General features: G+C 45.5%; 2 protein-coding genes across 3 annotated transcripts in view; one reads left to right on the top strand and one right to left on the bottom strand.

Moving 5' to 3' along the window:
• ACBD3 (acyl-CoA binding domain containing 3) overlaps positions 1 to 20,129 on the bottom strand; it is a 38,290-nt gene extending 18,161 nt beyond the window's left edge. The window contains exons 1-3 of the mRNA XM_056568499.1: positions 19,831 to 20,129; positions 3,025 to 3,166; positions 1,088 to 1,228 (exon numbers count right to left, since the gene is read on the bottom strand). Coding sequence (XP_056424474.1) covers positions 1,088 to 1,228; positions 3,025 to 3,166; positions 19,831 to 20,050 — 503 coding nt within the window. The 5' untranslated portion in view covers positions 20,051 to 20,129. The remainder of the gene's footprint in view (positions 1 to 1,087; positions 1,229 to 3,024; positions 3,167 to 19,830) is intronic.
• Positions 20,109 to 24,865, top strand: part of LOC130363125 (homeobox protein Mix.2-like) — a 57,299-nt gene continuing 52,542 nt past the window's right edge. For both annotated transcript variants that reach the window (XR_008891731.1, XM_056568501.1), the window contains exon 1: positions 20,109 to 20,196. The gene's annotated coding sequence lies outside the window, so the exon portion shown is untranslated. The remainder of the gene's footprint in view (positions 20,197 to 24,865) is intronic.

Here is a 24,865-nt window from a genome sequence, read left to right as displayed (position 1 = left end):
GAATGACAACAACGCCTAATAGTGCAGAAGAATGGCTAAACAGATTGTGTTCTTGGAATACTATACTGGCAGCCATGTTGCTTTCCACTCATTTTTGGGGGATTTTTAGATACACATAGGGTGATATCAGATATAGGAGCTCAGTAACAATAACAGGGAATTGGACAGTTTTAGTTGGTGCTTTTACACCTTTCCCAGGGGAGGTTGTCATCGTCATCGCCGCTGCCACCGAGGAGATTCTTAATACAGAAGATCACAGTATTGCTTATAAATAGATTTTGTTGTCTCAGTGGCAGGATATGTTGGGAGGATTGTAAGACAAGTAAAAGTGTAATTACAGCATTGTTGTTGTGACAGGATGGGCTTCTAGAATTGTTGATGGTCTCAGACTTGCCATAGGCCGCATGTTTTAGCAGCAACTGCTACGTAGTTACAGAAAGTCTATCCTGCTACAGAAACAACTTTGTATTGCACTTGGAATTCTTCTAGTCCAGAGCAGTAATTCCCAACCAGTGTGCCTTCAGCTGTTGCAAAATTACATCCTGGGAGTTGTAGTTTTGCAACATCTGGGGAGAACACTGGTCCAGAGTCTGACAATCCGGGATAGACCTAAAGCTGAAGTCTGGAAGACAAAAAGTTCTACACAGTTTTCTAATGAAGACACCCAAGTGATCGCAGAGGATTATGAGATGGCATCTTAGAACGTATTCACACATTGCAGTTTGGCAAAATGTGAATATATATGAATAAAAGAAAATAAATTATATATTAAATATATAAAACTAACTAAAAATATATAAATATGTATGCATGTTGAGACAGACCCGAGACAGACCCGAGACAGACCCGAGACAGACCCGAGACAGACCCGAGACAGACCCGAGACAGACCCGAGACAGACCCGAGACAGACCCGAGACAGACCCGAGACAGACCCGAGACAGACCCGAGACAGACCCGAGACAGACCCGAGACAGACCCGAGACAGACCCGAGACAGACACACTTTTCTATGGCCACTTGATCATCCAGAAGCTGTGATACCAGATCATGTCCCACATTACTGCAGTAAGGTTCGGGGATTGTTACCTCTTTCTCTCTTGCTCTTCTTTCTCTATCTTGTGGGAGGTGACGTACGTAGAGAACAGGTGGCAGCATCTGTTCAGCAGGGTGACGAACTCCGTCATGGCGTCTTGCTTGCTCATGTTGCCTAGGGCGGACCATTCTCTCCTGAGAGGACAAAAGAGGGACAGTGTGAACGGCGCTATGTTACAGTACCTGGTGATTTAATTTCTCACCATTATTATTGTTGAGGGTTTGTTACAATTGTATCCAGTCTGTGAGTTAAACCTCTGTTCTATGTACACTGACACATTGTAGCAAAACTCCCAGGACAGGAGAGATGTCTGCTGATCTATGGGAGCTGAACTGATCAGAACACAGCACAGGACAACTACATATATAGACTACCGTATATACTCGAGTATAAGCAGAGTTTTTCAGCACGATCTTTCGTGCTGAGAACACCCCCCCTCGGCTTATACTCGAGTGAACTCTCCGCCCTCAGTGGTCTTCAACCTGCGGACCTCCAGATGTTTCAAAACTACAACTCCCAGCAAGCCCGGCCAGCCATAGGCCCCCCCCTCCCTCTTTAGTTTTGTACTCACCTCCGCTCGGCGGGACGTTAGGGTGTGCTGGTCCGGCCCATCTGTTCTGCAGGACCGTCCGGTGGGGAGGGATAGTCGTTCCGGGCTGTCCATCTTCACCGGGGGGACTCTTCTCCGCGCTTCGGGCCCAGCGCCGGAATAGTCACGTTGCCTTGACGACGACGCACAGGGACGTTATTGAGCAACGTCGTTGTGCGTCATCGTCAAGGCAACGTCTATTCCCGGCCCCCCCGGTGAAGATGGACAGCCCGGAACGACTATCCTTCCCCACCGGACGGTCCTGCAGCACAGATGGCCTGGACCAGCGCACCCTAACGTCCCGCCGAGCGGAGGTGAGTACAAAACTAAAAGGGGGAGGGGGGGCTGGATGATGTCGAAGGTCAGTGGTCTTCAACCTGCGGACCTCCAGATGTTTCAAACCTACAACTCCCAGCAAGCCCGGACAGCCTATGGCTGGCCGGGCTTGCTGGGAGTTGTAGTTTTGAAACATCTGGAGGTCTGCAGGTTGAAGACCACTGTATCAGACATTGACAAGCGGTGATGATGGGGGGGGGGGGGGGGGCTGATGACATGTGGTGGTGATGAAGGGGGGGGGGTGGGCTGATGACAGGCGGTGGTGATGAAGGGGGGGATGATGACAGGCGGTGGTGATGAAGGGGGGGATGATGACAGGCGGTGGTGATGAAGGGGGGGATGATGACAGGCGGTGATGATGAAGGGGGGGGATGATGACAGGCGGTGATGATGAAGGGGGGGATGATGACAGGCGGTGATGATGAAGGGGGGGATGATGAAGGGGGGGGATGATGACAGGCAGTGATGATGAAGGGGGAGGATGATGACAGGCGGTGATGATGAAGGGGGGATGATGACAGGCAGTGATGATGAAGGGGGGATGATGACAGGCAGTGATGATGAAGGGGGGATGATGACAGGCAGTGATGATGAAGGGGGGGGAAGATGACAGGCGGTGATGATGAAGGGTGGATGATGACAGGGGGGATGATGATGAGGTGGTTAATGACGGGGGTGATGATGACAGGGTGATGATGATGATGAGGGGTCTGGATGATGACATGGGGGGGGGTGATGTATTTTCCACCCTAGGCTTATAGTCGAGTCAATAACTTTTCCTGGGTTTTTGGGGTGAAATTAGGGGCCTCGGCTTATATTCGGGTCGGCTTATACTCGAGTATATACGGTACTTAATAGTCTTGATTGTGTTTTTTTTTTATTTTTTTTAAATATAGTATGGATGCAGAACAATGTGTCTCCATGGTAACAGACTACATATAAACTCTGTGTAGTCAGGTGTTACTCTCTTCCATCCGCCCTACTCATTGAAGCACATCACCTTACCTCCTATCGTTGCCCAGGACATCGAAGAAGCCGACTTCAGGGCAGGTGTCAGGGTTGTAGGGCCCCAGGAGGACTTGTTTGTGTAGAGCCACCAGCTTAAGCTTCTCCTCGTAGGTGGGGTGGAAAGCCTTCCCGTCCTTCTCTGTTAAAAAATAAAATACCAATAGGGCCTTTAAGAGAAGCGTTGCATGTTTACGGCAGGAGATTCTGATCAGTGGGCAATGTCAGACACCTCCGGAGGCGGCTTATTTCCTTAAAAATTAAAATAAGGCTTGTAGTGGTTGACAATCCAACATGGCTACCTGTGGGGGCCCTTGACTTGGGAGGACTAAGTCGGGGGTATGTAAGTGCATGTATATATGTAAGGCAGTGTTTCCCAAACAGGGTGCCTCTAGCTGTTGAACAACAGCATGCCTGGACAGCCTTTGGCTGTTGTAGTTTTGCAACAGCTGGAGGCACCCTGGTTGGGAAACAATGATGTAAGGGGTCTATGTATATATGTAAAGGCAGTGTTTTCCAACCAGGGTGCCTCCAGCTGTTGCAAAACTTCAACTCCCAGCAAGCCTGGACAGCCAAAAGGCTGTCTAGGCATGCTGGGAGTTGTAGTTTTGCAATGGCTGGAGGCACCTTAGTCGGAAAACACTGATGTAAGGGGTCTATGTACATGAGGAGGAATATGCATGGGAGGTTCCGTAATTGTAAAAAAAAAAAAAAAAAAAAAAAAAAAATGATATGTATGCATCATGTGTGTGTGTGTGTGTATGTATATGTATATATATATATATATATATATATATATATATATATATATATATATGTATATATATGTATATATATGTATATATATATATATATATATATATATATATATATATATATATATAGTGGCGGAGACCAATGTGCTCATACATGTCGCATCACCAAAATAATCACTGTGCCGAACTGTCCCTCTGCTGCATCGGACGCCGCACGTACTGTACAGCGATACGATGCACAAGGTCTTATCGACCGTCCTATCAGAGATCAGGCTGCATCCGCCGCACCCTATAATATGGTATCTAACCGAAATCACAGACAAGGCCTCAGTTTCCTGCACACAGAAGTCTGGTGGATGAAGCCCAGAGAGGGTCATGTGACCTGCATTACTTATTTAATGAGTGTTTTTATTTGCGACCCCCTTAAAGTGTAGCTCCCACCATCACTTTTTTTCTTTTTTCTGTCCCTGCCCATTACCCATCTATCCCTAACCCCCTCCCTGCCTTTATTTTTTTTTTTTTACATAGTAAAAATGCCTTTTTGTCTGCCTGGCAGTGTGCTCACTACCACGCAGACTTCCCCAGCAGGCACCATGTCACTGATGCCTGCTGGGGCCGAAACTTCCGCCCGTAGTTCACCTATACAGGGCGCCTCCAGCTGTTTCCCCACTGCAACTCCCAGCTTGCCCTGACATCTATCGGTTGTCAGGGCATGCTGGGAGTTTTAGTGGGGAAACAACTGGAGGCACCCTGTATAGGTGAACACCGGATCTGTGATGGCCGCACATACCGCTCCCCGCCGCGCAGCCCGCAACCCCATCGCGCCGCTCAACTCACTCCCTCTCCCCCTTAGTTCACCCAGAGTACCCCCGCCACGCAGCCCGCAACCCCCCCGGCCCCGCCACTCCGCTCAACCCACTTCCCCTCCCCACCCCCCTTAGTTCACCTATTCAGTGTCCCTCCAGCTGTGGGGAAACTGGAGGCATAATGTATAGGTGAACACGCAAAACAAAAAAAAAAACACAAAAAAATATATACCGTATTTATCGGCGTATAACACGCACTTTTTAGGCGAAAATTTTTAGCCTAAAGTCTGTGTGCGTGTTATATGCCGATACACCCCCAGGAAAGGCAGGGGGAGAGAGGCCGTCGCTGCCCGCTTCTCTCCCCTGCCTTTCCTGGGGTCTAGAGCGCTGCTGTCGGCCCTTTTCACCCCCTGGTTATCGGCGCCGCTGCCCGTTCTGTCCCCCTGACTATCGGTGCCGACGCCGATAGCCAGGGAGAGAGAAGCGGCGCCGACAGCCAGGGGGAGAGAAGGGGCAGCGGCACCCATTGCCGGCGCCGCTGCCCCGTTGCGGGGGTTGGGGCATCCACCCCACTAGCCCACCAGGGAGCATTCACATGTCCCTTTAGATGCCGCTGTCAGCTTTGACAGCTGCGATCTAAAGGGTTAATAGCCAGCCGCGGCAGCACCCGGCTACTGAGAACAGCCAGGGGCTGCAGAGTATGGAGCGGGCAGGAGTCCGGAGCCCGCTCCATACTCCCCTGTGAGCGCCGCAAGCATCTCACCGTGCAGACGTGCCTCCACCCCTCAGCTCTCCGAAGCTACAGCTGGGGGGAGTGAAGGCAGAGGACGCAGGTCTGCACGGGGAGAAATAAGCCACGCCCCCTCATCTCCCCCCGCACGTCTGCAGAGCAGGGGAGAGAAGACAAATACTGTACACAGCTTCTCATCTCCCCTGCTCTGCTTCGGAGGACACAGGCTGCAGAGTATGGAGTCGGCAGCCCGCTCCTTACAGACTGCAGATCACCGCCGCACTTGTCAGGTCCGGCCCTGCTTGCCCGAAGCCGGGCTAAGGGCCGGACAAATTCACCAGCCCGGCGCCCAAAACTGCTAGTCCCGGGCGTCGGCCGATAGGAATTCCACATCCCTGAGTTATATTCTTGTTCATAGGAGGCAGTATTATAGTAGTTATATTCTTGTATATAGGAGAAGTATTATAGTAGTTATATTCTTGTATATAGGAGGCAGAATTATAGTAGTTATATTCTTGTATATAGGAGAAGTATTATAGTAGTTATATCCTTGTATATAGGAGCAGTATTATAGTAGTTATATTCTTGTATTTAGGAGAAGTATTATAGTAGTTATATTCTTGTACATAGGTGCAGTTTTATAGTAGTTATATTCTTGTACATAGGAGGCAGTATTATAGTAGTTATATTCTTGTACATAGGAGGCAGTATTATAGTAGTTATATTCTTGTATATAGGAGCAGTATTATAGTAGTTATATTCTTGTACATAGGAGGCAGTATTATAGTAGTTATATTCTTGTATATAGGAGCAGTATTATAGTAGTTATATTCTTGTATATAGGAGGCAGTATTATAGTAGTTATATTAGTTAGTTATAGCAGTATTACAGTAGTTATATTCTTGTATATAGGAGGCAGTATTACAGTAGTTATATTCTTGTATGTAGGAGGCAGTATTACAGTAGTTATATTCTTGTATATAGGAGGCAGTATTACAGTAGCTATATTCTTGTATATAGGGGCAGTATTATAGTAGTTATATTCTTGTATATAGGAGCAGTATTATAGTAGTTATATTCTTGTATATAGGAGGCAGTATTATAGTAGTTATATTCTTGTACATAGGAGGCAGTATTATAGTAGTTATATTCTTGTACATAGGAGGCAGTATTATAGTAGTTATATTCTTGTACATAGGAGGCAGTATTACAGTAGTTATATTCTTGTACATAGGAGGCATTATTACAGTAGTTATATTCTTGTACATAGGAGGCAGTATTACAGTAGTTATATTCTTGTATATAGGAGGCAGTATTACAGTAGTTATATTCTTGTATATAGGAGGCAGTATTACAGTAGTTATATTCTTGTATATAGGAGGCAGTATTACAGTAGTTATATTCTTGTATATAGGAGGCAGTATTACAGTAGTTATATTCTTGTATATAGGAGGCAGTATTACAGTAGTTATATTCTTGTATATAGGAGGCAGTATTATAATAGTTCTATTCTTGTATATAGGAGCAGTATTATAGTAGATATATTCTTGTATATAGGAACAGTATTATAGTAGTTATATTCTTGTATATAGGAGCAGTATTATAGTAGTTATATTCTTGTATATAGGGAGCAGTATTATAGTAGTTATATTCTTGTATATAGGAGCAGTATTATAGTAGTTATATTCTTGTATATAGGAGTAGTATTATAGTAGTTATATTCTTGTATATAGGAGAAGTATTATAGTAGTTATATTCTTGTATATAGGAGAAGTATTATAGTAGTTATATTCTTGTACATAGGTGCAGTTTTATAGTAGTTATATTCTTGTACATAGGAGGCAGTATTATAGTAGTTATATTCTTGTACATAGGAGGCAGTATTATAGTAGTTATATTCTTGTACATAGGAGGCAGTATTATAGTAGTTATATTCTTGTACATAGGAGGCAGTATTATAGTAGTTATATTCTTGTACATAGGAGGCAGTATTATAGTAGTTATATTCTTGTATATAGGAGGCAGTATTATAGTAGTTATATTCTTGTACATAGGAGGCAGTATTATAGTAGTTATATTCTTATACATAGGAGGCAGTATTATAGTAGTTATATTCTTGTACATAGGAGGCAGTATTACAGTAGTTATATTCTTGTACATAGGAGGCAGTATTACAGTAGTTATATTCTTGTATATAGGAGGCAGTATTACAGTAGTTATATTCTTGTATATAGGAGGCAGTATTACAGTAGTTATATTCTTGTATATAGGCGGCAGTATTACAGTAGTTATATTCTTGTATATAGGCGGCAGTATTACAGTAGTTATATTCTTGTATATAGGAGGCAGTATTACAGTAGTTATATTCTTGTATATAGGAGGCAGTATTACAGTAGTTATATTCTTGTATATAGGAGGCAGTATTACAGTAGTTATATTCTTGTATATAGGAGGCAGTATTACAGTAGTTATATTCTTGTATATAGGAGGCAGTATTACAGTAGTTATATTCTTGTATATAGGAGGCAGTATTACAGTAGTTATATTCTTGTATGTAGGAGGCAGTATTACAGTAGTTATATTCTTGTATATAGGAGGCAGTATTACAGTAGCTATATTCTTGTATATAGGAGGCAGTATTATAGTAGTTATATTCTTGTATATAGGAGCAGTATTATAGTAGTTATATTCTTGTATATAGGGGCAGTATTATAGTAGTTATATTCTTGTATATAGGAGCAGTATTATAGTAGTTATATTCTTGTATATAGGAGGCAGTATTATAGTAGTTATATTCTTGTATATAGGAGGCAGTATTATAGTAGTTCTATTCTTGTATATAGGGGCAGTATTATAATAGTTCTATTCTTGTATATAGGAGCAGTATTATAGTAGTTATATTCTTGTATATAGGAGGCAGTATTATAGTAGTTATATTCTTGTATATAGGAGGCAGTATTATAGTAGTTCTATTCTTGTATATAGGGGCAGTATTATAATAGTTCTATTCTTGTATATAGGAGCAGTATTATAGTAGTTATATTCTTGTATATAGGAGGCAGTATTATAGTAGTTATATTCTTGTATATAGGAGGCAGTATTATAGTAGTTATATTCTTGTATATAGGAGGCGTATTATAGTAGTTATATTCTTGTATAAAGGAGGCAGTATTATAGTAGTTATATTCTTGTATATAGGAGGCAGTATTATAGTAGTTATATTCTTGTATATAGGAGGCGTATTATAGTAGTTATATTCTTGTATATAGGAGGCGTATTATAGTAGTTATATTCTTGTATATAGGAGGCAGTATTATAGTAGTTATATTCTTGCATATAGGAGTAGTATTATAGTAGTTATATTCTTGCATATAGGAGCAGTATTATAGTAGTTATATTCTTGCATATAGGAGCAGTATTATAGTAGTTATATTCTTGTATATAGGAGGCAGTATTATAGTAATTATATTCTTGTATATAGGAGGCAGCATTATAGTAGTTATATTCTTGTATATAGGAGGCAGTATTATAGTAGTTATATTCTTGTATATAGGAGGCAGCATTATAGTAGTTATATTCTTGTATATAGGAGGCAGCATTATAGTAGTTATATTCTTGTATATAGGAGGCAGTATTATAGTAGTTATATTCTTGTATATAGGGGCAGTATTACTATAGTTCTATTCTTGTATATAGGAGCAGTATTATAGTAGTTATATTCTTGTATATAGGAGGCAGTATTATAGTAGTTATATTCTTGTATATAGGAGCAGTATTATAGTAGTTATATTCTTGTATATAGGAGGCAGTATTATAGTAGTTATATTCTTGTATATAGGGGCAGTATTATAGTAGTTATATTCTTGTATATAGGAGGCAGTATTATAGTAGTTATATTCTTGTATATAGGAGCAGTATTATAGTAGTTATATTCTTGTATATAGGGGCAGTATTATAGTAGTTATATTCTTGAATATAGGAGCAGTATTATAGTAGTTATATTCTTGTATATAGGAGCAGTATTATAGTAGTTATATTCTTGTATATAGGAGCAGTATTATAGTAGTTATATTCTTGTATATAGGAGGCAGAATAATAGTAGTTATATTCTTGTATATAGGAGGCAGAATAATAGTAGTTATATTCTTGTATATAGGAGCAGTATTATAGTAGTTATATTCTTGTATATAGGGGCAGTATTATAGTAGTTATATTCTTGTATATAGGAGCAGTATTATAGTAGTTATATTCTTGTATATAGGAGGCAGTATTATAGTAGTTATATTCTTGTATATAGGGGCAGTATTATAGTAGTTATATTCTTGTATATAGGAGGCAGTATTATAGTAGTTATATTCTTGTATATAGGAGCAGTATTATAGTAGTTATATTCTTGTATATAGGGGCAGAATTATAGTAGTTATATTCTTGTATATAGGAGCAGTATTATAGTAGTTATATTCTTGTATATAGGAGCAGTATTATAGTAGTTATATTCTTGTATATAGGGGCAGTATTATAGTAGTTATATTCTTGTATATAGGGGCAGTATTATAGTAGTTATATTCTTGTATATAGGAGCAGTATTATAGTAGTTATATTCTTGTATATAGGAGCAGTATTATAGTAGTTATATTCTTGTATATAGGAGACAGTATTATAGTAGTTATATTCTTGTATATAGGAGCAGTATTATAGTAGTTATATTCTTGTATATAGGAGGCAGTATTATAGTAGTTATATTCTTGTATATAGGAGCAGTATTATAGTAGTTATATTCTTGTATATAGGAGCAGTATTATAGTAGTTATATTCTTGTATATAGGAGCAGTATTATAGTAGTTATATTCTTGTATATAGGAGCAGTATTATAGTAGTTATATTCTTGTACATGGGGTATTATCGAGTGTCTGAGATGGTTGGTTGCAGTATACACAGGCCTCTGCAGACTTGCACTATTCATACACATCAGCAGTCACTTCCTCTCATGTACTTTATTATACAGAGACCTATAAGATGCAGATGACGAGGCATCAGGTATAAGGATTATAGCTGAGACTTTACATTAACCAGTTTCCCAATAAGTCTATTGCCCTTCTGGAATTAATACTTCTACTTATTAAGTCAGTAAAGTTGCTGCAGCGTGGAGACTACTCCCAGTTAGGAGGGGAGTTGCCCTTTAAGCTGGCACCAGTAGTGACTTGTCATTCTACTCCAGGCTTTTCGGTGTTCGCACCAGTGGGACGCTGAAGTGCAGACACTTATGTCATCCTATCCCGGTGCCAGTGACCTGTCGTCCTCCGCACCACAGAACTGCTCATCTCTACCAGTGAATTCCCTGTAGCCGGGCTGCACCGCACACTGAAAAATACATGAGTCAATCTTCCCTGCGAGAGGCGACACCTTGTAACCTCAATACATTTCAGCAAGTATCTGACACCTGATCAGGACTATTACCTGCTACATTATAATCCTGAATTATACAGAAATACTAGAGTAAAAGAGTAAATTTAAAAACAAAAATTTTTTATTTTTTTTATTTCAGTTTTGTACAAGACCTCACGCCACGCCCCCTCCATTCATGTCTATCGGAGGGGGCGTGACGGCAGTCACGCCCCCTCCGATAGACATGAATGGAGGGGGCGTGGCGTGGCGTGACGTTGCGTCTCCAGTCCTAGAAACACAGAGGTTTCCGAAACTGGAGCAGCAGCCTGGCACAGAATGCGGGTGCTGTACGGAGATGGCACCCCCCCCCATTAAAAACCATCCGCTGGCTTATCCATGTCGGGGCCGCACCGCATCGATTCATTTTAACAAGCCGGATGGAGTCTGTTACTCCGGTCGGCTCATTTTTGAACCGTATCGGTTTTATTGCCGGACCAAAAATGAGCCGACCGGAGTCACTATCTGACGCCGTTTGGCTCATTCACATGAATGGGAATGCGGCATATGACACAATCGTAGTGGGAATGTAGCCTAAAGCAGACAAAAAATAAATAAATAATGCATGTCCTGTTTTGTCTCGGGATCAGTCAGGACCCCGCAGTGTCAGCTGTGCTCCAACAAGCAGTGTGAACCTCCTCAGTGCAGCCTCCTCCTTATAATCACAGACAGAACAGGAAATCTCAGCTCAGTTTTAAAGGGTACTCCGCTGCTCAGCATTTAGAACAAACTGTTCCGAACGCTGGAGCTCATGATGTTATAGCCCCGCCCTGTCAGCGGTCACGCCCCCTCCCATAGACTTGCATTGAGGGGCGGGGCATGAGGTAATGAGGGGGCGGGGCTATTATGTCACAAGCTCCCGGCTCCAGCGTTCGGAACAGTTTGTTCTAAACGCTGAGCAGCGGAGTACCCCTTTAAAAATGGGGATGAGAATGTAAACTTCAAGATGATAAAATATAGACAGTAAAATGAAAAATTAGAAAAACACATCACACAAAAAATAAAAAATAAACTTAATTTGAACAATAGGTACTGTACCAAGTTATAAATAGGCCACCCCTCTATATCCCCACTGCACAACCGCTAGATTACTCCTAATACACCGCTATTATGTCTGTGCCCCTAGTGTCTGGAATCAGAAATGCAAGTCCAAGTGGTGGCATCTGTCCTCACCTCTTTCCCTTATGCAAGCCGGAATGGACCCCCACCACCATCTTGCCAGGGTGGCACCCCAGTAGGCACAGTGTTGTTCCCACCACTACCCAAACAATCACAGGTGAGCATAACCTTGTCTGAGGACCGTACCCCCTCCCCCCCTTACTCCCCTATTAGTCACAGCAGAACCCTGTTTCCCAGCATTCTGCCAGTGACAACAACCATCTCCGCGCATATGACATCTGGCTTTCGGCCACGGAACACAGAGGCGATGTTCTATTCCCTATGGTGACCTGGTTCTGTCCAGCCCTGTTTCTGATGAGGATTCTCAATCTTTTCGTACATATATGAGCGCTCATCCTGCTTCCCGCCACAATGACTCCGGCTGGATGTTTTTATAGGTTACCAGATAATTGAACGGAAGAAGAGAAGAGGATGAAACCCCCCGGGACATATCTGTGGAGCATCCGACGTCCTCATCTGGCTGCAGTCACTTGTGCCGAGGAAAACGTTACTTATGGCCGCTCCGCATCTAGGTTAATGAGATGTAAAATAAATGCTGCCACATGAGGACCCGATACATCTACATGGCGGAAGATTATTGTATAAAGGATCAGAAGCAGAGAGGACGAAAAATACTAATATCCAGAGAGATCACAAAGTATATCGGCTAAAGATCAGTTATGTCTGATCCTGAGTTATATCCTGTATTATACTCCAGAGCTGTACTCACTATTCTGCTGGTGAGATCACTGTGTACATACATTACATTACTTATCCTGTACTGATCCTGAGTTATATCCTGTATTATACTCCAGAGCTGTACTCACTATTCTGCTGGTGAGATCACTGTGTACATATATTACATTACTTATCCTGTACTGATCCTGAGTTATATCCTGTATTATACTCCAGAGCTGTACTCACTATTCTGCTGGTGAGGTCACTGTGTACATACATTACATTACTTATCCTGTACTGATCCTGAGTTATATCCTGTATTATACTCCAGAGCTGTACTCACTATTCTGCTGGTGAGGTCACTGTGTACATACATTACATTACTTATCCTGTACTGATCCTGAGTTATATCCTGTATTATACTCCAGAGCTGTACTCCCTATTCTGCTGGTGGGGTCACTGTGTACATACATTACATTACTTATCCTGTACTGATCCTGAATTATATCCTGTATTATACTCCAGAGCTGTACTCACTATTCTGCTGGTGAGGTCACTGTGTACATACATTACATTACTTATCCTGTACTGATCCTGAGTTGTATCCTCTATTATACTCCAGAGCTGTACTCACTATTCTGCTGGTGAGGTCACTGTGTACATACATTGCATTACTTATCCTGTACTGATCCTGAGTTATATCCTGTATTATACTCCAGAGCTGTTCTCACTATTCTGCTGGTGAGGTCACTGTGTACATACATTACATTACTTATCCTGTACTGATCCTGAGTTATATCCTGTATTATACCCCAGAGTTGTACTCACTATTCTGCTGGTGAGGTCACTGTGTACATGCATTACATTACTTATCCTGTACTAATCCTGAGTTATATCCTGTATTATACCCCAGAGCTGCGCTCACTATTCTGCTGGTGAGGTCACTGTGTACATACATTACATTACTTATCCTGTACTGATCCTGAGTTATATCCTGTATTATACCCCAGAGCTGCGCTCACTATTCTGCTGGTGAGGTCACTGTGTACATACATTACATTACTTATCCTGTACTGATCCTGAGTTATATCCTGTATTATACTCCAGAGCTGTACTCACTATTCTGCTGGTGGGGTCACTGTGTACATACATTACATTACTTATCCTGTACTGATCCTGAGTTATATCTGTATTATACTCCAGAGCTGTACTCACTATTCTGCTGGTGAGGTCACTGTGTACATACATTACATTACTTATCCTGTACTGATCCTGAGTTATATCCTGTATTATACCCCAGAGCTGCGCTCACTATTCTGCTGGTGAGGTCACTGTGTACACACATTACATTACTGATCCTCAGTTACATCCTATCACGTCCCTTTCTTATTTCCCTCTGTTGTAATATGGTCATGGAGTGTATGTAAATTTATAGGATCATATGCATCAATGTTCACAGATTGCATTTCAATCCAAGGTAGAACGCAGAACAGTGTTTTCCCAACAACGTGTCGCCGAGATTACAAAACTACAACTCCCAGCATGCCCGGACAGTCTTTGGCTGTCCGGGCATGCTGGGAGTTGTAGTTGTGCAACAGTTGAAGTAGAGAATGACTGCCAAAGGAAGCAAATATAACAATTGTAGAGTATTACATTTTAAGTAACTACAAACATTGCAAAATAAAACATCTATATTGACGATGTCATAATCAGCGGGTGTGGAAATTTAAAGGGGTACTCAGGTGCTCAGCGTTTGGAACAAACGTTCAGAACGCTGGAGCCGGGAGTTTGTGACTTCATAGCCCCACCCCCTCATGACAACACGCCCCACCCCCTCAATGCAAGTCTATGGGAGTGGGTGTGATGGCTGTCACGCCCCCTCCCGTAGACTTGCATTGAGAGGGCGGGGTGTGACGTCATGAGGGGGCGGGGCTATGATGTCACGTGCTGCCGGCGCCAGCTCCAGCGTTCGGAACAGTTTGTTCCAAAGGCTGAGCAGCGGAGTACCCCTTTAATAAAAAACTACTTGTCCACGGGACTAAAACGGAGCAAAATCTACTTGTCCCTCATGACGATCCACTTGTCCGGGCCAATTTTTGCTTTTACACTCTCGATTTTCTTTCCGCCACGCCCTATAATAGCCATAAATACCTACTATAAATGACTCCTTTACATTTTTCCATAACCTATTCTCCGAAACAAACACAAAAAATATCGGTGAAGTGAAATTTAAATAGTAAAATAATTTTGCAAATTTGGGTTTTCTTTTCTACGCCATTTACCTTGTGGTTGAGATAACATGTTGTTTTGATACCGTAGGCCGACCTGATTACAGCGATACCAGATTTGTATGGTTTCCATCATGTTTTACTAATTAAAAAAAAAAAAAATATTCTGAACTTTTTAGAATTTTTTTAATTGCCATTTTCTGACCCCTGTAGTTTTTTTTATTTTAAGTTTTTTTTCCACATACCAGGCTGTATGAGGGGCTCATTTTTTGCACCATAATTTTTTTTTTTGTATCCGAACCATTTTGGTATTGATATGACTTTTTAATCGCTTTTAACTTTTTCTCTGGGATATTATAAAAATTGCAATTCTGTGTGTTTTTTATTTTAATTTTTTTATAATTACGTCATTTACCATATGGGATACATACAGGGGTTAATGTGTGTCTTTTAAACTTTCTTAAAAATTATAATTTTTTTATTTTTTTTTTTTACTCGTTATTAGTCCCTTAGGGGACTTTTAGGAGGAATCATTAGATTCTTCATACAGATCAATAAAGATCTATTGAACTCCATTGATCTGTGTGCTCTGTGATTTATTGATAGAGCCTAGTCCAGCCAGACTATCAATGACAGAGCCACAGATGCCATGGAACAGGGGTAAGCCCTCCGGCTACCTCTATAGTGGATGGGGGCGATCCACCCCACTAGCCCACCAGGGAGCATTCACGTCCCTTTAGACGCTGCTGTCAGCTTTGACAGCAGCGATCTAAAGGGTTAATAGCAAGCTGCCGCATTCTGACTATTAGCGGAGACCCCCGGCTACTGAAAACAGCTGGGGGCTACAGAGTATGGAGCGGGCAGGAGTCCGGAGCACGCTCCATTACACCCTTCTGAGCGCTGCCGTGCTTGTCGGGGGCTTTTCAGGCTCTTATCTCTACTTCAGGCCTAAAAAATTCACCTGCCCATCGGGCGATAGGAATTCCACATCCCTGATATTAATTCATTAAATGGTGGAGCCGGGCTAGAAAGACAAGCTCAATGTCCTGCTGAGGTCTAATGTTTGTTCTGGGGTCTATGGAATTTCTCATTGCCTGCTTGATACAAAAACACAATCAAAAGTGACCTAATGAAGAACGGAAACAACCTAATAAGAATCCATTAATCCTGGACAGAACAACAAGGTTTAATTGCTGTCCACAGGCAAAAGACTGTCAATGATCTACAGCAAAGAATAGTAGTGTGTGTAGTATAGAGAATCTGTCCTGTGTGGTGTAGTATAGAGGATCTGTCCCGTGTGGTGTAGTATAGGGGATCTGTCCCGTGTGGTGTAGTATAGGGGATCTGTCCCGTGTGGTGTAGTATAGGGGATCTGTCCTGTGTGGTGTAGTATAGAGGATCTCTCCTGTGTGGTGTAGTATAGAGGATCTCTCCTGTGTGGTGTAGTATAGAGGATCTCTCCTGTGTGGTGTAGTATAGAGGATCTGTCCTGTGTGGTGTAGTATAGAGGATCTCTCCTGTGTGGTGTAGTATAGAGGATCTGTCCCGTGTGGTGTAGTATAGAGGATCTGTCCCGTGTGGTGTAGTATAGAGGATCTGTCCTGTGTGGTGTAGTATAGAGGATCTGTCCTGTGTGGTGTAGTATAGAGGATCTCTCCTGTGTGGTGTAGTATAGAGGATCTCTCCTGTGTGGTGTAGTATAGAGGATCTCTCCTGTGTGGTGTAGTATAGGGGATCTCTCCTGTGTGGTGTAGTATAGAGGATCTGTCCTGTGTGGTGTAGTATAGAGGATCTGTCCTGTGTGGTGTAGTATAGAGGATGTGTCCTGTGTGGTGTAGTATAGAGGATGTGTCCTGTGTGGTGTAGTATAGAGGATCTGTCCTGTGTGGTGTAGTATAGAGGATCTGTCCTGTGTGGTGTAGTATAGAGGATCTGTCCTGTGTGGTGTAGTATAGAGGATCTGTCCTGTGTGGTGTAGTATAGAGGATCTGTCCTGTGTGGTGTAGTATAGAGGATCTCTCCCGTGTGGTGTAGTATAGAGGGATCTCTCCTGTGTGGTGTAGTATAGAGGATCTCTCCTGTGTGGTGTAGTATAGGGGATCTCTCCCGTGTGGTGTAGTATAGGGGATCTCTCCCGTGTGGTGTAGTATAGAGGATCTCTCCCGTGTGGTGTAGTATAGAGGATCTCTCCTGTGTGGTGTAGTATAGGGGATCTGTCCTGTGTGGTGTAGTATAGGGGATCTCTCCTGTGTGGTGTAGTATAGGGGATCTCTCCTGTGTGGTGTAGTATAGGGGATCTCTCCTGTGTGGTGTAGTATAGAGGATCTCTCCTGTGTGGTGTAGTATAGGGGATCTGTCCCGTGTGGTGTAGTATAGGGGATCTCTCCTGTGTGGTGTAGTATAGGGGATCTCTCCTGTGTGGTGTAGTATAGGGGATCTCTCCTGTGTGGTGTAGTATAGAGGATCTCTCCCGTGTGGTGTAGTATAGAGGATGTGTCCTGTGTGGTGTAGTATAGAGGATCTCTCCTGTGTGGTGTAGTATAGAGGATCTCTCCTGTGTGGTGTAGTATAGAGGATCTGTCCTGTGTGGTGTAGTATAGGGGATCTCTCCTGTGTGGTGTAGTATAGAGAATCTCTCCTGTGTGGTGTAGTACCACACAGGGCGTATGACTCGGGCACACTTTAAATAGGGCACAGGGCTCGGGCACACCCCATCACATAGGGCACAGGGCTCGGGCACACCCCATCACATAGGGCACAGGGCTCGGGCACACCCCATCACATAGGGCACAGGGCTCGGGCACACCCCATCACATAGGGCACAGGGCTCGGGCACACCCCATCACATAGGGCACAGGGCTCGGGCACACCCCATCACATAGGGCACAGGGCTCGGGCACACCCCATCACATAGGGCACAGGGCTCGGGCACACCCCATCACATAGGGCACAGGGCTCGGGCACACCCCATCACATAGGGCCTGGCACTCTTTCCAGCCTATGAATATTGAGGAGTGGACACTATCAGAGCTGTGTTTGTCGTGACAATGTTTCATCACTCCTGCAGTGCCAGGTGTCACTATTCTGCACTGTATACAGTCCTATTCACACTGCGCTTTTTTTCACCAGTTTACATCAGAATCCTGACAAATAAGGTCACATACATCAGACCCCGCAATCTCTTAAAATCCTGAAGATTTATGTTAAGGAATTGAATAGAATCAGGTCTGTACAGATCAGAGCTACAGAAATATTCTATTTATATTTTTAAACATGACTTTTTTCCTGTGCATCTTTTTGCTCTGTGACTATTTATAGGTCCCGGTGAGCGCTGGGTGTGCGGCCGCCTCCTGGTGAGGTGTCCAGGGTGTGGAGGAATGAGAAGGAAGCGGCAGGATGAAAGCGCCGACACTACACTGGAAACAATGACAACACAGCAGAGCAGGGGGTCACCACCATCCTCAGGGGGGCAGTGCTGTGGGGGTCACCACCATCCTCAGGGGGGCAGTGCTGTGGGGGTCACCACCATCCTCAGGGGGGCAGTGCTGTGGGGGTCACCACCATCCTCAGGGGGGCAGTGTTGTGGGGGTCGCCACCATCCTCAGGGGGGCAGTGTTGTGGGGGTCGCCACCATCCTCAGGGGGGCAGTGTTGTGGGGGTCACCACCATCCTCAGGGGGGCAACCACCATCCTCAGGGGGGCAGTGTTGTGGGGGTCACCACCATCCTCAGGGGGGCAACCACCATCCTCAGGGGGGCAGTGCTGTGGGGGTCACCATCATCCTCAGGGGGGCGCAGTGCTGTGGGGGTCACAACCATCCTCAGGGGGGCGCAGTGCTGTGGGGGGTCACCACCATCCTCAGGGGGGCGCAGTGCTGTGGGGGGTCACCACCATCCTCAGGGGGGCAGTGTTGTGGGGGGGGGGGTCACTACCATCCTAAGGGGGGGCAGTGTCGTGGGGGGGGGGGGGTCAACACCATCCTCAGGGGGGGCAGTGTCGTGGGGGGGGGGGGTCACCACCATCCTCAGGGGGGCAGTGCTGTGGGGGTCACCACCATCCTCAGGGGGGCAGTGCTGTGGGGGTCACCACCATCCTCAGGGGGGCAGTGCTGTGGGGGGTCACCACCATCCTCAGGGGGGCAGTGCTGTGGGGGGTCACCACCATCCTCAGGGGGGCAGTGTTGTGGGGGTCACCATCATCCTCAGGGGGGCAGTGCTGTGGGGGGTCACCATCATCCTCAGGGGGGCAGTGCTGTGGGGGTCACCACCATCCTCAGGGGGGCAGTGTTGTGGGGGTCACCACCATCCTCAGGGGGGCAGTGTTGTGGGGGTCACCACCATCCTCAGGGGGGCAGTGTTGTGGGGGTCACCACCATCCTCAGGGGGGTAGTGTTGTGGGGGTCACCACCATCCTCAGGGGGGGCAGTGTTGTGGGGGGTTGCTACCATCCTCAGGGGGGTAGTGTTGTGGGGGTCACCACCATCCTCAGGGGGGTAGTGTTGTGGGGGTCACCACCATCCTCAGGGGGGGCAGTGTTGTGGGGGTCACCACCATCCTCAGGGGGGTAGTGTTGTGGGGGTCACCACCATCCTCAGGGGGGTAGTGTTGTGGGGGGTTGCTACCATCCTCAGGGGGGCAGTGTTGTGGGGGTCACCACCATCCTCAGGGGGGCAGTGTTGTGGGGGTCACCACCATCCTCAGGGGGGCAGTGTTGTGGGGGTCACCACCATCCTCAGGGGGGCAGTGTTGTGGGGGTCACCACCATCCTCAGGGGGGCAGTGTTGTGGGGGTCGCCACCATCCTCAGGGGGGCAGTGTTGTGGGGGTCACCACCATCCTCAGGGGGGCAGTGTTGTGGGGGTCACCACCATCCTCAGGGGGGCAGTGTTGTGGGGGTCACCACCATCCTCAGGGGGGCAGTGTTGTGGGGGTCACCACCATACACGTCTGCCCCAGTTCCCAGCACTCTTCGGGGGGCACAGAGACCACCACACACCCAGGTGTCATTTACCTTTGAAGAACTTGAGGGCCAGACCGTAGAGCTCCTCCAAGCTGAAGCCCCAGCGCTGCTCCAGGCTCTGGGCCTCCATGTCATCCTCTGGCGGCGGTTCCCGGCTCTCTTCTGCCGCCTCAGGCCTCCTCTCCCCGGCGGAGGGCTCCTCTGGGTCCGGGGTCAGTGTCAGGCCGTCTATGGAGACTTCCAGGCGCTCTGCGCTGCTCACCACGGCCATCTCCCCCCGCACACAGCGCCGGCCACGTCCCGACTTCCGGCTCCACAATCCCCGAGACGCGGGGGCGCGCACGTCACCTCCGCCGGTGGTGCGCAAACCCCTACAACGTGGCCGCGCAGCGCAGTCTGAACTGACAGTGAAGAATGGTAAGAGCGCCCCTGCTGGTCACCTGGAGAATGACATATGTGGGGAAATATATCAAAACCTGTGCAGACGAAAAGTTGACCAGTTGCCCATAGCAACCAATCAGATCACTTCTTTCATTTTGTAAAAGGCCTCTGGAAAAAGAAAGAAGCGATCTGATTGGTTGCTATGGGCAACTTTTCCATTTCACTGGTTTTGATAAATCTCATCAATAGTGTTGTATTATGCCAGTGTTTTCCAAACAGTGTGCCTCCAGCTGTTGCAAAACTACAACTCCCAGCATGTCCGGACAGCCAAAGGCTGTCCGGGCATGCTGGGAGTTGTAGTTTTGCAACAGCTGGAGGCACCATGTTTGGAAAACACTATATTATACTAATAAATTGTAATAATAATTACGGCCATGTGAGAAATTTAGTTTTTTTGCGCAGTCGGTCACTACAATTAAAACAATACCAATGTTTCTATAGTAATTGTGTTATTGTACTTTTTTTTACAAAAATAAATAAATAAAAAGTATGTATAAAATTGTAAAATTTCTGACGCTTTCGTAATACTACAAAAATGTACTTATCGCCTTTCCACAGGATAAGTAGCTGATCTCCGGGACGGGACCCCCGCGCTCTCAGTGAGGAGCGCGTCTCGTCTACCGGTAGACGGTACGCGCTCCATTCATTTCCATGGAAGCGCCGATGATGCCTGCGAGCTGTACTCAGGTCTTTTTGGTGCTCCCATAAAAATTAATGGAGTGCATGCCGGGTGCAGCACGCGCTCCTCACTGAGTGCCAGGGCCCATCCAGGAGATCGGGGTCCCACCAGTCGGACTCCCCTATGGATAGGGGATAAGTTAGTTTTCAACGGATTTCTCCTTTAAAGGAGTACAGTAGTGGAATATAACTTATCCCTGTCCAAAAGGATAGGGGATAAGTTATAGATCGCGGGGGGTCCGACCACTGGGGCCTCTCGCGATCTCCAGTACAGGGCCACTGCAATCTGCAGGAAGGGGGCGTTCTGTCCCTGCATGACGAGGTAGCCGACAGGCCCCCTCCATGTATCCCATAGAGATACAAGGAGGGGGCGTGTCTGCTGCGGCCCCGTACAGGAGATAGCGGTGGGCCCCAGTGGGGGCGGCCCCCCCGCGATCTATAACTTATCCCCTAACCTTCAGATAGGGGATGAGTTATATTCCACTACAGTTCTCCTTATAGACCGGGTTCACACCACGTTTTTGCTTACAGTTCCCGTATCAGGTTTTTGATAAAAAAAAAACTGATTCCTCAAAACCGGACTAAACTGTATCAAAACGTGTGTACAAATATGAATCCGTATACTATTTGAAAAATGATGTCCAGTTGCATCCGTTTTGTAAGTAAAAACACGTACACGTTTTTAACTTTTCACTCCATTATGAATAAAGTTTTACTTGTTTGATTGAAATTCCAAGAAAAAAAACTGTGCAAAGTCAAAAACCTTATGGTGAAAACCGGATGGAACCGTACGCACATACGGTTCTGTACGGTTCCCATTGACTCCCATGTTAAAAAAAAAAAAAAAGTATACGTTTCAATACGGTTTTTCACCCGGACCAAAAACCGTGATAGGCTACAGTTTTGGGTACGGGAAAAAAACTGACAAAACCTTACAGGATGCAAAACGGACACAACCTGATGCATCGCTTGGCATACGATTATCAATGGAGAGTCAATGCATACAGGTTTCAATACGGTTCCGTACGGTTTTTAAATTGAAAATTTATACGAGAACTGTACTGCAAAAACGTGGTGTGAACCCAGTCTAAGGAACACTGTTATAGGCATGGTAGCTGGCAAGGATGACAACTTGAATTTTATTTATTTACAGACAAATTGGAAAACCATACTGAATCACAAAGATAATAAAGACTAGGGGGGGGGGGGGGGGGGATTTAGCATAACCTGGGTAGAGGAAGAGTGGTGCAGTTTCCCACAGCAACCAATCAGATTACTTCTTTCATTTTTTTTTTTTTTTTTTGGAAAGGCCTCTGAAAAATGAAAGAAGCGATTTGATTGGTTGCCGGATGATTATTACAGCTCTGGACTATAATACAGGATATAATTCGAGATTTTCCTAGCTTGTGACGGAAAATATGAGTTATATGAAGACAGGCGGCGAGTATCTTATGCATTCATCTTTCTTTATTAATGCCCATATTCACTATTCAATTCAATGTAAATGAACATAAAAAAAAACCTTCAAAAACTACAACTCCCAGCAGTCCTTGGGCCACAGTAGCCACTCCTATCCCTGTAGCCCCTATATAAGGACTGCCCCATCATAGATCCTCCTCTTTCTTTATGTGAATCACCGCCGCACAGGAACCATGAATTCCAACTGGACGTCTCCACAACCTCCAGACTCTTCGGCCAGCCGGCCCGATATCTCAGCTTCCGGAGACAAACTGGGGTAACTCCAACCGCGTCCCAACGGGGACTTTAGATAAAACCAAAACGTCTTCGACCAACAGGTCATCCACACACAGGAAACCAGCAGCTGCGATCCTGCGATCAGTAACCTGAAAAGAGAATTCAGAATCATAATAGGGTTGGGTAGGGAGGGAAGATACTCTCCTCCTGTCTTCATATAACTAATATTTTCCGTCACAAGCTAGGAAAATCTCGATATATATACCAGACAGGAGACTCATATCTTATGCAGGTTCAAAGCTAACAGTCTATAGAATAAAATACACGATAAGCATAACATAGTAATCATAAAACCGACATGGAGACATGTTCCTCCGGCCTGAAGTAAAAATGGCGAAATGTGGTCTCAGAAGACCAATCGGCCGCCATTAAAAGATCAGCGAGGGAACCCCCCGCCGTGACAACTTTAGTAGCCATAGCCCCTCTGGAAGAATGTGCTCCAAAAAGGGATATGTCTATACCCGCCATCTCCGCGCCAGAATGGCGGAGGTGACCGGGTGATGAGGTCTGACATAAGAGACAAGGAGTTGAGAAAAGTCAGGAGAGCGTAGTTCAGCAGTGTGCGATTCGTAAGCCTGTAGGCAACGAACAACGCAGAGACGAGGATGCGCAGGAAAATATGGGTAGAAAAATGAATGTAAACCCGTTTTGGTCCTACGGACCACCGAAAATTTGACACCCTGAGGCGAGAATTGACGCCTAGAAATGTCCAGGGCCTTAACGTCCGTAGACTCGTTTGATCGACACCAGACACAAAAGGACCGTAAGTTTGTAAGACAACAGTCGCAACGGAAGCGCATCATTGTCCTCCCACCTAAAGAATATGTCAAGCAATCGGGAAACATCCCAGGTTGATTGATATTTAGGACAAGGCGGTCGCTTAAATTTGATACCTCGCAACAACCTACACACTAATGGATGTTTGCCAACCGGAAAAGAGTCCACAGGACAACGGTAAGCGGAAATAGCCGACCGGTACACGTTGATGGAGCTAAACGACTTACCAGATTCAAAAGAATCTGCCAGATAATTCACCACTACAGATATAGGCGCTTGTACGGGATCCACCTGTCGTTGATCACACCAACGCACCCAGAGTCTCCAGGCTGATCGAGCCCAGGCCAGGGCGAGGCGATCCCTAGCCGACTTAGAAAGGTCGCTGTCCGCGTCTGGCACCCCGAAACCAACCACGCCAGGAGAGTCAGATTGCCCTCCGCTTCCAGAGGGTGAATGCCCTTGGTCGGATTGGAGAGAATCTGCGGGAAAAGAGGCAGTAGCCTGGGATAATCCAAGGTCTTCCTCAGAAGGAGGGGAAACCAAGGTTGTGTCGGCCACCAGGGGGTGATCAACACAACCGTCGCCTTATGGTTCGCCATGTGCAGGAGAACCCTGGGAATCATGAAGAACGGAGGGAATGCATAATGTGTTCCCTCCGGCCAGATCTTTCGGAAAGCGTCAACCGCAGACGCTTCCGCGTCCGGCCTCCAGCTGAAGAAGCGAGGTAGATGATGATTGAGGCGCGAGGCAAATAGATCTATGCCCAATGGACCCCAAAGTAGATTCAGCTGAAGGAAGATTGAGCGATCTAGATGCCAATCGCTGGAGTCGAGAAGATAGCGAGAATTCCAATCGGCTACCGTATTGGAAACTCCCGGAATATATTCCGCCAACGGAACATTGTTGTGGGAGAGGCAGAAATGCCAAAAGTCCTTTGCGATGTTCGCAAGGATTTTGGATCTGGTGCCCCCCAGGCGGTTGACATACTGCACCGCTGCAACATTGTCCATGCGTAATAATACGCAGCAATTGGACGCTTCCGACAGGAAACTCTTGACGGCGAACGACGCCTCCAGAAGCTCCAATGCATTGATGTGAAGGAGGGACTGAGGACCAAGTCCCTCCCGTGGCGGCGTCTCAGAAACGAGCGCCCCAACCTGGGCGGCTCGCATCCGACTCTAAGATGAAGTCCGGACTGGAGTTGAAGATTGTCTTGCCGTTCCATTCGACGGCATGACGCAGCCACCACCGCAACTCTGCCTTGGCTTCCACACAGAGGAGTATCTCGCCTGCATACCTGAGACCCTGTCGTAGATGAAGGATTTTGAGTCTCTGGAGGGCCCTGTAGTGCAGAGGGGCCGGAAATATAGCCTGAATGGAGGCCGCTAAGAGGCCTACCAGACGAGCCAGGATCCGCAAGGATAAGTAACCTTTG

Source organism: Hyla sarda, chromosome 3 (assembly GCF_029499605.1).
Source record: "Hyla sarda isolate aHylSar1 chromosome 3, aHylSar1.hap1, whole genome shotgun sequence".
Taxonomy (NCBI): domain Eukaryota; kingdom Metazoa; phylum Chordata; class Amphibia; order Anura; family Hylidae; genus Hyla; species Hyla sarda.
Note: the sequence above shows the minus strand (reverse complement) of the source record. Positions and strands in the feature narration are given on the sequence as shown.